A 12807-nucleotide genomic window follows, 5' to 3' on the forward strand; every position below is an offset into this window, starting at 1 on the left:
CTGACCCTCTCCATGATCCTGCACAGGCTGCTGCTTCACATCTGCCCACCTGTGACACTTCAGGGGCTACAAATCCACGTTTACCCCACCGTGGTCCTTCAGGGACTGCTCCACAGTGCTCCTCCATGGGCTGCAGGGGCACAGCTGCCATCTCACCATGGGCTGTGGGGAGATCTCTGCTCGGGCATCTTTTCCCCTCCTTCACTGACCTTGCTATCTTTTCTCTGGCATTGCTCTCTCACTTCATCCTCTGCTCCACGAGTCCTTTTCTTATATTTTTGCAGTTTCATTTTCCCTTTTCTTGAATATGTTACTCACAGAGGCACATCCAGCTTCCCATATTTGCTCTACCATGGGCAGTGGCGGGGCAGGGATTGGAACCAGGGGAGCTTCCAGCAGCTTCTCACAAGTGCCACTCCTATGGCCCCCCCAGCTCCAAAAACACCACTGCATTAAGCGAAAATGAGTGGTAAGAGTGTTGTGGGGATCCATATCAAAAACCTTACATAAAAAACCTTACAAAAGTTTGGGAGGTAGTAAGCAGGTAGCTTGCCTCTAGTGAGCTTGGAGTGGCTCATCCTGCACTGCATTTCCCAAGGCTCATGCCAGCATGTCATGTTGTACCTGGTGGGGCCCCAGTTGCCTGAAGGCTCCCTGCATGCAGAGGTCCACCTTCCCTGGCTTTGGACTCTTCTCTGGGCTCTCCCTGCAGCTGGGAAGTGTCAGAGAATCTAGCCCCCAGCAGGGAAGGAGTTAAGTGCCTGACCAGCTGCCATCTATGAGGCACTGAATTCTTTCCCTGTGCAATCCAGCAGCCATCGTCAGGACAACGCTATAATTAGAAAGCTGATAAGGTTTGGTGCTGACAGTTGTCCTGCCCCTTGATGAAGAAACCACAGAGAGAGTGAGAGGGGGCAGCTGGTTTCTCTCCCCCCTGATACCATTCCCAGCCAGGTTTCCTGCCCTCTTTACCAGACTCCTTCATCTTGCCTCCAGCAGGGACCCCTCAGCAGAGTCATCCAGGCAGAGGGTAAGTGCCCTTTCATTGCTCCCCTGCCTCCCCACTTGCTGCCCCGTGAGCAGCCACTACTCCTCAGCCCTGTTGGTGCCACACAGCTGTGCTCTTCCCGCCTGGGGACAGCCACTGGGGCCCTTCGGAGCCACGGGTGGCCGGCGTGGCGTGGCGAGGCAGGAGCCACTCTGACCAGACCCAGGGAAGGGGGAGCTGCTGTATTTTCATGCTCCGAACCGAGCTATGGCCTGCTTGCTCTCCTGAGCCCCAGGTGGGCACAGTGGACTCCCCACAAGGGATTACAAGGACAAAGTCCCAAGGCTGAAAGCACCTTGGGCTTTAGGAGCGTTTCATTATGGGGAGGCAAGGTCTCATGTTTCTTGCCCCCGATGCTCCTTCCAGTCGGGCTCTGGCTGTGTACGGCTCCTTCCAGCCACCACACATGGGCTGAGAGCTGGCCAGGGAGGGGATAGAGTTTCTGCCCTGCCACCCCTTCCTTCCTGGCCTCCCCGGGCGCTTACTCACAGGCAAGAAGGGCATGGGCACTTGCTGGGCAGCAGCCAGGGAGCTGCACGAGGCCCTAGGAACAGCAGGTACCCCCGCAGAGTTGCCAGTGCAGCTGACATGCAGCAAAGGCTGCTCACAGGGATGTGGGAGCTTCTTCTGCCATACTTCCCCCTGCCACCACGTGGGGGGACGGCGTCTCACGTGGGACCCCGTAACAGCCCCCCCTCTGCCCTGCTCCCCTTGCAGTGAGTCCTCATACAGCTGCCATGGCCAGCAGCAGAGACTCAGAGAGCGAGCAGGTGGTGCCTGGTGAGGAGGATGAAGGACCAGATGTGAAGGCTGTGCAGGCCCACTATCTCCGCAGCCCCTCGCCTAGCCGGTGAGTATGATTGCAGCAGGGGCCACCTGGTAACATAGGGTAAATCATCTTGCCTTCCCTCCTCTTCCTCTGCCTCCTCTCAGCACAGGCACTTGGATCAAGCGTTGAGTCCAAGGCTTCCCTCCCTGAGGCAGGGGTTAGTGTGCCAGTGGGAAGAGAGATTGCAGAGACAGGAATCCTCAGCTAATTAATCCATTCCACTGACAGTGTACGTGCACGCGGGGCAGGATAAATTACAGAAAACATTTCTGTGGTCTGATATTGTTGCCCTTCCCCATCTCATCCTCTCACATCAACCCTCAAGCTGAAACTTGTGGTCTGGATTTCAACTCTTCCAAATTCAGTGCTGTCTTTCTTTTGATTATATGGATCTGCATTTTTTTTTTGTGTTGATGTTAGCCTTTCCCGTCCCTGGAAAGACCACAGGTCTTTGGATTTGGGTTTTTTACTGAGGTACAGGCTTCAGGCACTAAACAGGAGGCTGTCACAGTGCAAGCAGAAATTGAATTACCTCAAGCTAAACAAGCATGATTATATGTGTTTCCTCCTAATACAAGGAAGAATACATCCCTTTGTACTCTCTTCCTAGAGCAAAATGCTCCGCAGGGCTTTCTGTACAATTTGAGATCCTTTAGGTGAAGGCAGGGAGTAGGGATTGAGTTTGAAAAGAACCTGGCCCAGTGGCCTTCAACAAGTAGGAGGTTATGAAATGTATCCCATTAACTGTGTGACACCGCAGAAAAATATAGACAGTGCTTATTTCAGTTAACTACATGCATTTAGGAGGTTCACTGAGCTCACATATAGTAAAATTATGTATTAAACCTGGTAAATCACTCTCCCACTGCTCATCAGTCACTCAAAACAATCAGAAGCACCTTTCCAAATGTTCCCTTCCTTTCCCATCTGTCCCAATCCCTTCCTCTTTTTTCTTTTTTTTTCTCCTTATTGACTGTGCCAAAAGCCATGATGAAAATAGGAAGGTCCTTTCCAACCAGAAGGAGGCCCTTGAAGTATCCAGGCTTGATCAGTTCTGCATCTGTGTGCTTCATGGATGCTCAGGGCAGCTGCAGGTAAAATGTGTTGAGGCTGTTATCTTTTTATTGAGCTGGGAGGCAACCTTTACAGCAAAAGGAACTGAAGGCAGGGTATAGCTGCAAATTTGTGTGAGCTTCTGTAAATTAGACCGAGGCTCTTCTTGCTCATCTCATAAAATCCTTCAAAGACCTGGAAAAGGATTACTTCCAGTCACGGTTGACAAGTGCTGGGACCCAACTAAATGACCTAGACAAGCCCATTAAACCGTTTCCAATGGCTGTTCCCTCCATTTTGATTCTGGAGAATTAAAGCAGTTTCGCTCTCCAGACACTTTGCAGCATCCTGGCTGCACATTGATCACCTTCCCTCTCCTGCTTTAATTAAACAAAAACAAACAGTGTGTTTCAAGTATTGCAAGTCTTTGTTGCCAGATAACTTCTGTGATGGCAACAAAGTTGTCCTACCTAATGATCTGTACCACTTCTTTGGAAGGAAATGTAGTGAGTGTGTATCAGGGAAAATGCTACATATTTTAAGATGGTCTCCATAAGAAGAGAAGATTTGCTTGGACTGTACGGATGGGCCCAGATGGAAATATATTTGTGTCCAAGACTGTGGCCCCTTTCTGCTTAAAAAATGCTTATTTAAACAGGCCTTGTGTGAAATAACTCCCTTCGAAGGTGTTTATGGGTTTCATAGTTGTTTCTGACATACAGTTAAACAACAAGACATGAGTGGAAAAACTGACCACAGATTCATGCTGTGAAGTGACAAGTGCACTGAGTACATAGGCTTCAGTTCAGAGGCTTCAATTTGAATGCTTGTGTTGCAGCTTCAGTCATCAAAGGATGCTTGTAGGCAATTAGGTAACAGCATTAAAAAGAAAAAAAAAACACAACAGTTTTCTGGCATGATCTGTTTTTAATTGTTCCATAAATTCTAGTCAGGACCATGATTATGTCTGCCTGCCTAAGGGAGAGCTACTTGAGAGAATATTTCTTGTACTCCATCTTCCTCTCAGTCTCAAACCAGGCACTGATGTTCTCTACCCAAAAACTCCTCCATCAGGCTTGCACTCCCAGCCCACTGCAGCTCCACCCCATGGGACCTTTCTGCAACCTGCAAACACTGTGTGCCAAGGTGTATTTGGAGCCTGTAGTGCTACACTGCTGAGCCAGGGTGGGAGGGAAGGATGGGAGAAAAGCTAGGGCTTCCATCAAGGGATCCTCACTGCTCCAGTTCCCCGATTCTGTCTTCTGGGATGGGTGAAAAAGATTTAAGTCACAGAGATGGGATCCCAGTGAAGGGCATTTGCCTAATAGGCAGTATGGTTTGTTGGCAGGTATTCAGTGATATCAGATGCTGATACAGAGAGCATCTTCATGGAGCCAATCCATCTGTCATCTGCTGTGGCTGCCAAACAAATAATCAATGAAGGTAAGAAGACTTCCAGGTAAAAACTATGTAAGTTACAGAGGCTTGAGTTGGCCTTGTTTTTCCTTTCTCATCCAAAGATCCTGAAATGATAGAAAACCCTTATGACAAAACCTCACAGGAGGCATAAGTGAAAAATACGAAGAAATAACAATTTACAGAAAGGTTTGGCAATTTCCTTTGAAGTTATGTGCTGACTGTGGCAGAATCATGTACTACAGTGGTGGATAGTTTGATAGCTGGTTGCTTGCTGCAACAAACTAGAAAAGAATAGAATAGAATAGAATAGAATAGAATAGAATAGAATAGAATAGAATAGAATAGAATAGAATAGAATAGAATAGGAGAAATTCAGTTGCAAGGGATGTACAATGGTCATCTAGTCCAGCTGCCTGCCCACTTCAGGGCTGACCAAAAGTTATGTTGTTCAGGGCATAATCCAACTGCCTCTTAAACACTGAGGGGCCTGGGGCATCGACCACCTTTCTAGGAAGCCTGTTCCGGTGTTTCACAACCCACTTGGTAAAGCAGTGCTTCCTAATGTCCCATCTAAATGTCCCCTGGTGCAGCTCTGAGCCATTCCCATGTGTCCTGGCACTGGATTCCAGGGAGAGGAGATCAGCATTTCCTTTTCTACTTGCCCTCCTCAGGAAGCTGCAGAGAACAACTGCATTCTTCTGGGAAAAGGATGTGCCTTTGGACAGTGTGGGTCTCTGGACTAAGAGGCCAGCGCAATACGCTCTTCCCACTACTGACTATTTACTAGATGGGCACGTACATGCACACATTGCAGACAGGACAGTGTGATGCCATTGGGCAAAAAAAGAACAAGCCACAATGCTTGTCCTAGGAACAAAGAATGTCAGGTCATGTATTTGTGTTTTTTCTACATGCTTTTAGTTAACAATGGTCGTTCATTCCAGAGCTGAAGACAAAGGATGCCAAGGTAGATCCAGGGTGTCCCAGGATGTTAGAGTCTGCGCAGCAGCTGATGGTGGAAGACCTGTACAACCGAGTTAAGGAAAAGATTGATGACACCAGCTTGTTTAACACGCCCTGTGTGCTGGACTTGCAGAGGGCACTTTTGAAGGACAGGCTGGAGACCCCCAGGGATGCTGTGGATGAAGTGTGGCCTAATGTCTTCATAGCAGAAAAGTGAGTGTCAACTTTTGTCATCAAGTTGCATGAGATTCCCAGTGAAGGGTCAGATGGAACCATTGAAGGTATAACATACATTACATGTCTACATCTAATACCTTTCATCCCTAGAGGGCCCCAAAGTGTTTTTCAGAATATGCTCACAAAGATCTCTGTGCACTGAAAAGTAAATACTTCTGGAATAGAATCAGCAGCTTTCTATGCTGTTTTGACATTTCAGCTATTTCGGAGACAAAAAGGCAAATGGGCCCAAATTACATTCTTCTGGTTCACTTTGGCCTTCAAATTGGGACTAAAACCTTTGTTATGTAAAAGGCAATTTAAAAAAGAAATGTCATAGCAAATATCAAGTGGAAATGGTTAGGTTTTCTGTACTGTGGCTCAGGTGTCTGAGACACCCGTGCAAGTGACCAGGACAGAATTAGAAGGGAATGTAGTGTGAAGCATCAATTATGGAGTGATAAAAATTGAGAAATAAGTAAACAGCCTGAGCCTAGGATGGCAGGATGAGCTGAAAATCAAGCTGGAGCGGAAACTCAGCATGCAGCTCTACTGGGGAGTGCAGGTTTCTGATTTTCTTTTAGCAGTGAGTATTGGAAAAAAATACCAGTAGAACTCTCAAAGGACATTAAAGTCTGAGTGGAGCTGCGTGTGGAGAGGTGACACAGTCTGGGAGCTCTGTAGACCTTGTTGCAGAGAGCAGCTTTCCTACCTGAAATAGGGACACTGATATCTAAAGTTTGTTTTTTTTTTTCTTTTCTGAAGAAGTGTTGCAGTGAACAAAAGCCGTTTGAAGAGGCTGGGGATTACACATGTCTTGAATGCAGCTCATGGCACAGGTGTATACACAGGACCAGGTTTCTACAACGGTCTGAATATCCAATACCTAGGTATTGAAGTGGATGATTTCCCAGATATGGATATTTCCAAACACTTCCGCCCAGCTGCGGAGTTCCTTGATGAAGCACTGCTGACTTACAGGGGTAAGAGGAGAAGATGTGCTTCCGGAGTGCTTGGGATCAATGAGTGGATGATTTGATCTGATGAGCAGCTGATGCCACATTTGTAACTGGGTAGAAGGCAGATACTTTGTTCTTTGCGTCCAGTTGCAGTGAACTTCTTGACCATTTCTGCCATGCCTCACATGAAACAGGAGGGGGCAAACTACTGAGGCAGCACAGCAGCCCGTGCTGCAAGCCCAGTGTCTTCAGACTCTGTGTACGAGCCATGTCCCCCAGCTGCTTTGAGGGTACCCTACTATTGCAATGAAGCTAAGCCCTGCTCCAATAAATGCATTTTTTTATATTAATATGATATAATACTATATATATAGGTATATCCCTGTACACTGCAAGTTCCAGTTTTGCTAGACTGCTTACTACAAAAGGACAGTATGGTTTACTATAACAGTCAAAACAGTTGTGTTGAACCCCTGGATGCATACACCCAGGCTACTGTATAATTTGCTGGACTTCATCCAATTCAATGGCAACTGTTACTCTGAGGACCTCCAGTGTATACTGGTGGTTGTGTTGTAGCTTCAGTGGACAGTTAAAAATACCTTTACAGATTTCAGCATGAAAATCAATATCACAAATCAGTGATATCGCTGATATTCTTCATCTGTATATTCAATGCATTTAGTTTTTGTATAGAGACCAGAGGTTACCTCTGATAAATTTTGATAATGCACAAGGAAAGTTGAGCCAATTTTAATAGCTCACCAACAACACGAGGAGAGACACTCCACCCAGCTATGTTCTTCCTCATAACTCCCATCACTACCCTCGGCATAGTGCAGATGCTTACTGCTGCTGTCGTTTATCAACCTTTAACTCACTAACTCAGCAAAAGCAGCAGCCCAGCAGGGAAGAGATGTTTTTCCATTGGGTTTTTGAGCTGAACTGGCTCATCAAAGGGATGGGTGAGTACCAGAGCTGACCGAGGAAAGGATCAGGGAGACAGAGGAGCCTTGAAAGAGAGAAGAGGAATGAGACCTCCCTCTTTTGGGAGGCTGTTAGATAGGCTTTACCTGCTGTTAAAACACTTAGAAGACAACTTTCAATACTAAGGCTTTCAATACTAAGAAGGGCATAAAAGAACACTGGGGTTTTAGGAACTACATTTACACTGGGTAAATACTTGTGGTAATATATCAACAGTATGAAAGGTGGTGTTTAAACTGGCTTCATTAAGTTTTCTGCAAACAGTTTGATTAAACTGGAGTTTATCACATATTTAGAAGCAGTAATTTCAGTTATTTGCAGGTTAGCAAAGACTTGCTTAAGCTCTATTGGTGTTTACAAGCTTTTCTTAAATTGTAATTCACTATAAAAGTAACTTTAAAAACAATTCTTCTGTGCCAAAGCTTAGTTTCCTGCAAGAGGTGGTTCCTGTGTAAATGCCATGAAATAAAGCAGATTCTCAGCTTTTACTATAGCTCTTGAAGTCAGTATTTACAGAACAGTGGGTCCCAGTAGTTTGGAGCAGCTGTATCAGTTTGTCAGATTCACAATCAGTTCTCTTCTGATAATTGCTGGGTTCCCATGTTCTGACATATACTATGACTCCAGCCTCCAGCCAATCTGCTTGTAATTGTATGTACCTTGCAAAACAGCAGATCTAGATTCTGGAAAAAAAAAATTAATATAAAATTGTATTTAAATCCTATAATGTGCCTTATAAAAAGTTAAGTTGTTTGTTTTTCCTCCCACTACCTCCCTGGAGGCTAATACCAGTACCTCCCTTTTTACATATGGGGAAGCTGAAGCGTGGAGTGTGTAAGTGTCTTACCCTCTGTCAGGCAGCAAGTCAAGAATACAGTATCACTTATCTTTCTAATACCTATTAAAAGCTTTTTGATTATTTGGTAAGTGTATAGGCAAAAATATGAATGTTATTTGGATTGTTTTAAAATGTGCCTGCTCACAGGTTTTGAAACTCATGCTGGTTTTACTTGTGTGTATCTAGATTTTTATTAAGACTGACCTAACAAATATCTAGCATTGGTTTCAGTCACTGAAATATATAATCCAATTTTTCTTGCTACTCGGGGAACCCTTTTGTGCTATGTATCAGAGCAAACCTCTCTATGTTGTTTCAAATAGCTGATTTTTTTTTTCTGTTCAATATCTGTAGGCAAAATCCTTGTCAGCAGTGAAATGGGAATCAGTCGCTCAGCTGTGCTGGTGGCTGCTTACCTGATGATCTACCACCATATGACCATTCTGGAGGCACTGATGACTCTGAGGAAGAAGCGTGCCATTTACCCCAATGATGGCTTTCTGAAACAGCTTAGGGAGCTCAATGAGCAATTGCTGGAGGAACGAGAGTTGGAGCATAATGGAGATGAAGAAGGCACTCCTCGTCAAAGTCCTCTTGTCCATGCAGGGACTTCCTCCCGGCTGTCTAGAGCTGAGGACTCAGAAAGCATCGTGGGAGCCAAAGCCCACTCCATCACAGTAGAAGAAGAGGACACCAGCAGCCTACTGGGTAGCTTCATGAGCTCTTCATCGGTGGAAAAAACTAGCTGGGTTTCCAGACACTCCACCCTCATCAGTGAGGAGGAAGAGGAACAGTTGTATGAGGAATGGAGGAAGAAACAAGGCCTGTCTTCTAAGGAACCAGGAGTTAACCAAGGAAGACAAACATCTCCAAATCTTCTGGATCAGGAAAGGGAACAGTCTGAGGAGGATGTGGAACAGAGGATTTATGACTGGCAGTGCAGAAATGAGAAATATCAAAGGGAGGGTCCACCCAGGGAGGAGGATGGAGATTCTAGCATCGGAGGAAGACCTTACCTGTCAGGTGAATTCAACGATGTGGAGAGTGTAAGCAGTTTTGAGATCCGAACCCTAAAACAACATCTGGAATCCAGTAGCTTTAGCAGGACGAGGAGGAACCGCACGGGCTCTGTGTCTTCAGAGAGCACTTGGGACATGTGGAACCAGAGGCTTCTGGAGATTGAGAAAGAAGCTGCTCAGAGGTATCGTTCTAAGAATAGAAATTATGGGGAGAGACAATCGCCAGAAACAGAAAGAGAGGAGAGGAATGTGGATGAGGAGAGTGTGTTTTCAGACAGTAGTTCCTTTTACAATTTCTGCCAGAAGAACAAAGATAAGTTGACTCCTCTAGAAAGGTGGAAGGTCAAGAGGATCCAGTTTGGCTTTCACAAGAAGGATTTAGAATCATCATCATCTTCTGCACCATCTCCAGCAGATGATGGCTGTCAGGCAGGTGGGGATGGGACAGAAGGGAGAAATTTGTCAGACATTAACCTGACTGCTTACCAGGCTTGGAAAATGAAGCGTCAGAAGAAGGTGGGCAGCGAAAGCAAGGAGGAATTTGTGGAGTTTGCCAAAAGTGAGGATTCTGCTTCAGTCAAAAAGAAGCAAAGGCGTGTAGAGCTCCTTGAACGTTCGAAGAAAATTTTAGAAGAAAGCCAGTCCATGTGCAGCTGGGAGACAGACAGTACAGTGAATGGGAGTATTCCACTGTCAGCTTTCTGGCCCTCAGCACCTTCTGCGAGCGGTGGTGAGGATGCAGCTTCTGCAATGAGCATGCAGACAAATCACTCATCTTTATCGCAGCACAGGAGCAACATGGGGGCAACGCAGCTTCAGATGCCAAATATACCCCTTCCCAATCTCCCAGTTGGCCCAGGTGACACAATATCTATGGCAAGTATTCAGAACTGGATTGCTAACGTGGTCAATGAGACCATTGCTCAAAAGCAAAATGAGATCATGATGCTGTCCCGGCCAGCATCTGCAATGGCCTCCAGTGTAATGTCCGGAGACCTTGGCAGGCATGCTGATTATGATAAAGTTTCTCTCCTCAGTTCTCAGAGTGGCTCATCTATTGCTCCCTCTCAGCTTCGCCAGCAGGAACTGCACAGGGCTGAGTCTCAGTCTGTCCTATCTTGCAATACCTCAGTAAGTGCAAGGACAGAAGGGACTACTTCAGACATGAAGACAAGCAAGCCGCTGTACAGCCTCTTTGCTGATGATGTTGACCTAAAGAAAATCAGTAGGAAGGAGAAGGAGATGCAAATGGAAATGAGAGAGAAAATGTCAGATTATCAAATTGAAAAGGTGATCAGAGACAATAAACGCAGCACTTTATTTAAAAAAAAAGTGACCAAAGGAGAGGAAAATGAAACAGAAGATGATCAAGAGAGTACAATGAACAGTCACAGGCATCCCTTGCAAGCAGATCTTGACAGAACTGAGAGAGTCTTTGATCTGTCAAACACAGGTGCACCAAAGTCAGAGGCTGATGCCGCCAAGTGGCTCAGTGGCCTGAAAGCAGAAAGAGAACCACCAGCGTATTATGATCAAAGTGAGGAGGGTAGAGAGAAGTATAGCAGAGCATCCAAAGTTAGAGAGATGGATTCTGAAACATCCAGTTATAGATTCTCCAGGTCCCAAAGACAAGAGCTAGACAGATGTTCTTCCTATGAGTCAAAAGGAGATTCTCTGAGAACCATGTCAAGATTTTCCTCTGCTTCTGCAAAAGAGGACAAAAAGACGTATAAGTTCACAAGGTCAAGGGTCAGTGAGACAAGTTCCAGAGAAGAGAGCCCAGAGCTGCATTCTTTCAGCCAAAGACCTGAACCATCCTTTGACTCTGAATCCCCAGAACCATCTACACAAAGTCGAATTAGGTCTCATCGTGTGGAGGCGTGTGAAGAGGAGGCCAGGTCAGACGTGTCAGAATTTGGAGCTAAGAGAAAGTTCACCCAGAGCTTTTCAAAGTCTGAAGAAGATGGAAAGAAGGAGGCAAAAGCAGAACAAAGGGAAGAAAGATTTGCCTCTAGACAGTTCTCTCAGTACAGGCGAAGTGTGCGTAAGGAAGAGGAAGAAGAGATGGATGATGATGCCATTATTGCTGCCTGGAGAAGCCGACTAGAAGAAACCACGGCAAAGCTCCGGCGGCGAAGGGAAGAGTGACCAAAATCAGATTATAGAAACACAAGCAGAGCCATGGAGTCCCTGATTCACTCATCATTATATTTCTGATAATCCTTTGTGGTTTGTAGGGCATTTCCTGCAGATAGTTCTCTTCTTAATCAAAAGCAATAAAGGGAAGAGGTCAAGTTTTGGAAGTGTTTGTGGTCTGTCAGAGAGAAGATGCTAGTACTAAATGATCAATGTAGGTAGGAACAAAATGTTAGAAGCCATTAGGAGCCAGACAATGTTTCAGCAGCAAAAGCAAGTAATGGTGGCACCTCAACTGAAAAGACCAATCACATCATGTTTTGGTTATATCAATTTCGTAGTCTTGTTAAAGACTGGACACATTTTTTCTAGGATCTTTTTGATCATAAATGGAAGAAGCCAACAGCCTTTTCTAGGAACTTGAAGAATGTTTCTCTCCTAATCAGTTTTACTTTATACCACTAAGAAGACATTGCCAGGTAGGCTGCACCAGTCTTACAAGTAACTGCAGAAATAAGACAGTTCAGGGGAATATATGTACTGTTTTAGTTCACTAAGTAGCTGAAGCAAAATGAAATACTAGGAAAAAAAGAAGATGCCTCCTTCTTTTTAGAAGTTCAGTGCAGTAATGAATGTATTCCTGTGGTACTGTTGTTTTCTATTAGATGGAGTCATCTCTGATCTAGTATGGTTGGTTCCTGCTTTGAGTCAAAAAAGGAAAAATGCAATAATATTAACAGCTGTCTAAAAAATTACATTCTGGTGTAGTTAAAGAGATAGTTAGGGCTAGGATTAGTGTTAGGTTAAGCTGGGTTTCTGAAGTTCTGACTTCAGTTTGTTTTCTGTACAGCTCAGCTTGGTCTGTAGTTTTATGTCTATAGTCAGATTGTCATGTATTAATTTTCAACATGATTGCGTTAGAAGAAAAGAGTGATACACAAACTGACCTCATAATAAAATTATGTATAACTAAAGCATTGGTATAATGTGATACTTGGAAGCTCCTTTATAAGAGATGGTAGGTTTAGTTGTCATGTTACAGTTAATGTGTTTTTTGTATCATGACCTACAGAGCCCATCGTTCAGAGTGAGTGGAAGGAGCACAGTCTCCATGTAAACTGAGTACACAGGTTAAGAGCCTCTGATCTCTCCATGCCCTGCAGAACCTGTGTGACGTGACCTCTTGGGCCTGCCACAGCATCACTTGTGTGGCTCATGTGACATCGTGCTTTTGATGCATCAAAGCACCCAACTCCATCAGCAGTCAGCATCCTCCACTTCTCTCTTACAAACACCTAGGCCAGTTTCTCCTGATTTTTATCATCTGGAATCATCTGTTT

General features: G+C 45.1%; 1 protein-coding gene across 1 annotated transcript; it reads left to right on the forward strand.

Moving 5' to 3' along the window:
- The first annotated feature begins 531 nt into the window (after positions 1-531).
- On the forward strand, positions 532-12441 carry STYXL2 (serine/threonine/tyrosine interacting like 2). The gene is made up of 6 exons (XM_071756553.1): positions 532-1030; positions 1766-1898; positions 4279-4373; positions 5294-5525; positions 6294-6511; positions 8667-12441. The coding sequence occupies exons 2-6, from the start codon at positions 1786-1788 to the stop codon at positions 11477-11479; spliced, it is 3471 nt and encodes a 1156-aa protein (XP_071612654.1). The 5' UTR covers positions 532-1030; positions 1766-1785; the 3' UTR covers positions 11480-12441.
- The last annotated feature ends 366 nt before the right edge of the window (positions 12442-12807 follow it).

This window comes from Heliangelus exortis, chromosome 1, assembly GCF_036169615.1.
Source record: "Heliangelus exortis chromosome 1, bHelExo1.hap1, whole genome shotgun sequence".
Classification (NCBI taxonomy): domain Eukaryota; kingdom Metazoa; phylum Chordata; class Aves; order Apodiformes; family Trochilidae; genus Heliangelus; species Heliangelus exortis.

Excerpts from the sequence above, each read along its gene's own strand:
- STYXL2 (XM_071756553.1), top strand. The coding sequence starts at position 1,786 with ATGGCCAGCAGCAGAGACTCAGAGAGCGAGCAGGTGGTGCCTGGTGAG. Across the intron at positions 1,899-4,278 it reads CGCAGCCCCTCGCCTAGCCG|GTATTCAGTGATATCAGATG; the intron begins GTGAGTATGATT and ends GTTTGTTGGCAG. Across the intron at positions 5,526-6,293 it reads AATGTCTTCATAGCAGAAAA|AAGTGTTGCAGTGAACAAAA; the intron begins GTGAGTGTCAAC and ends TCTTTTCTGAAG.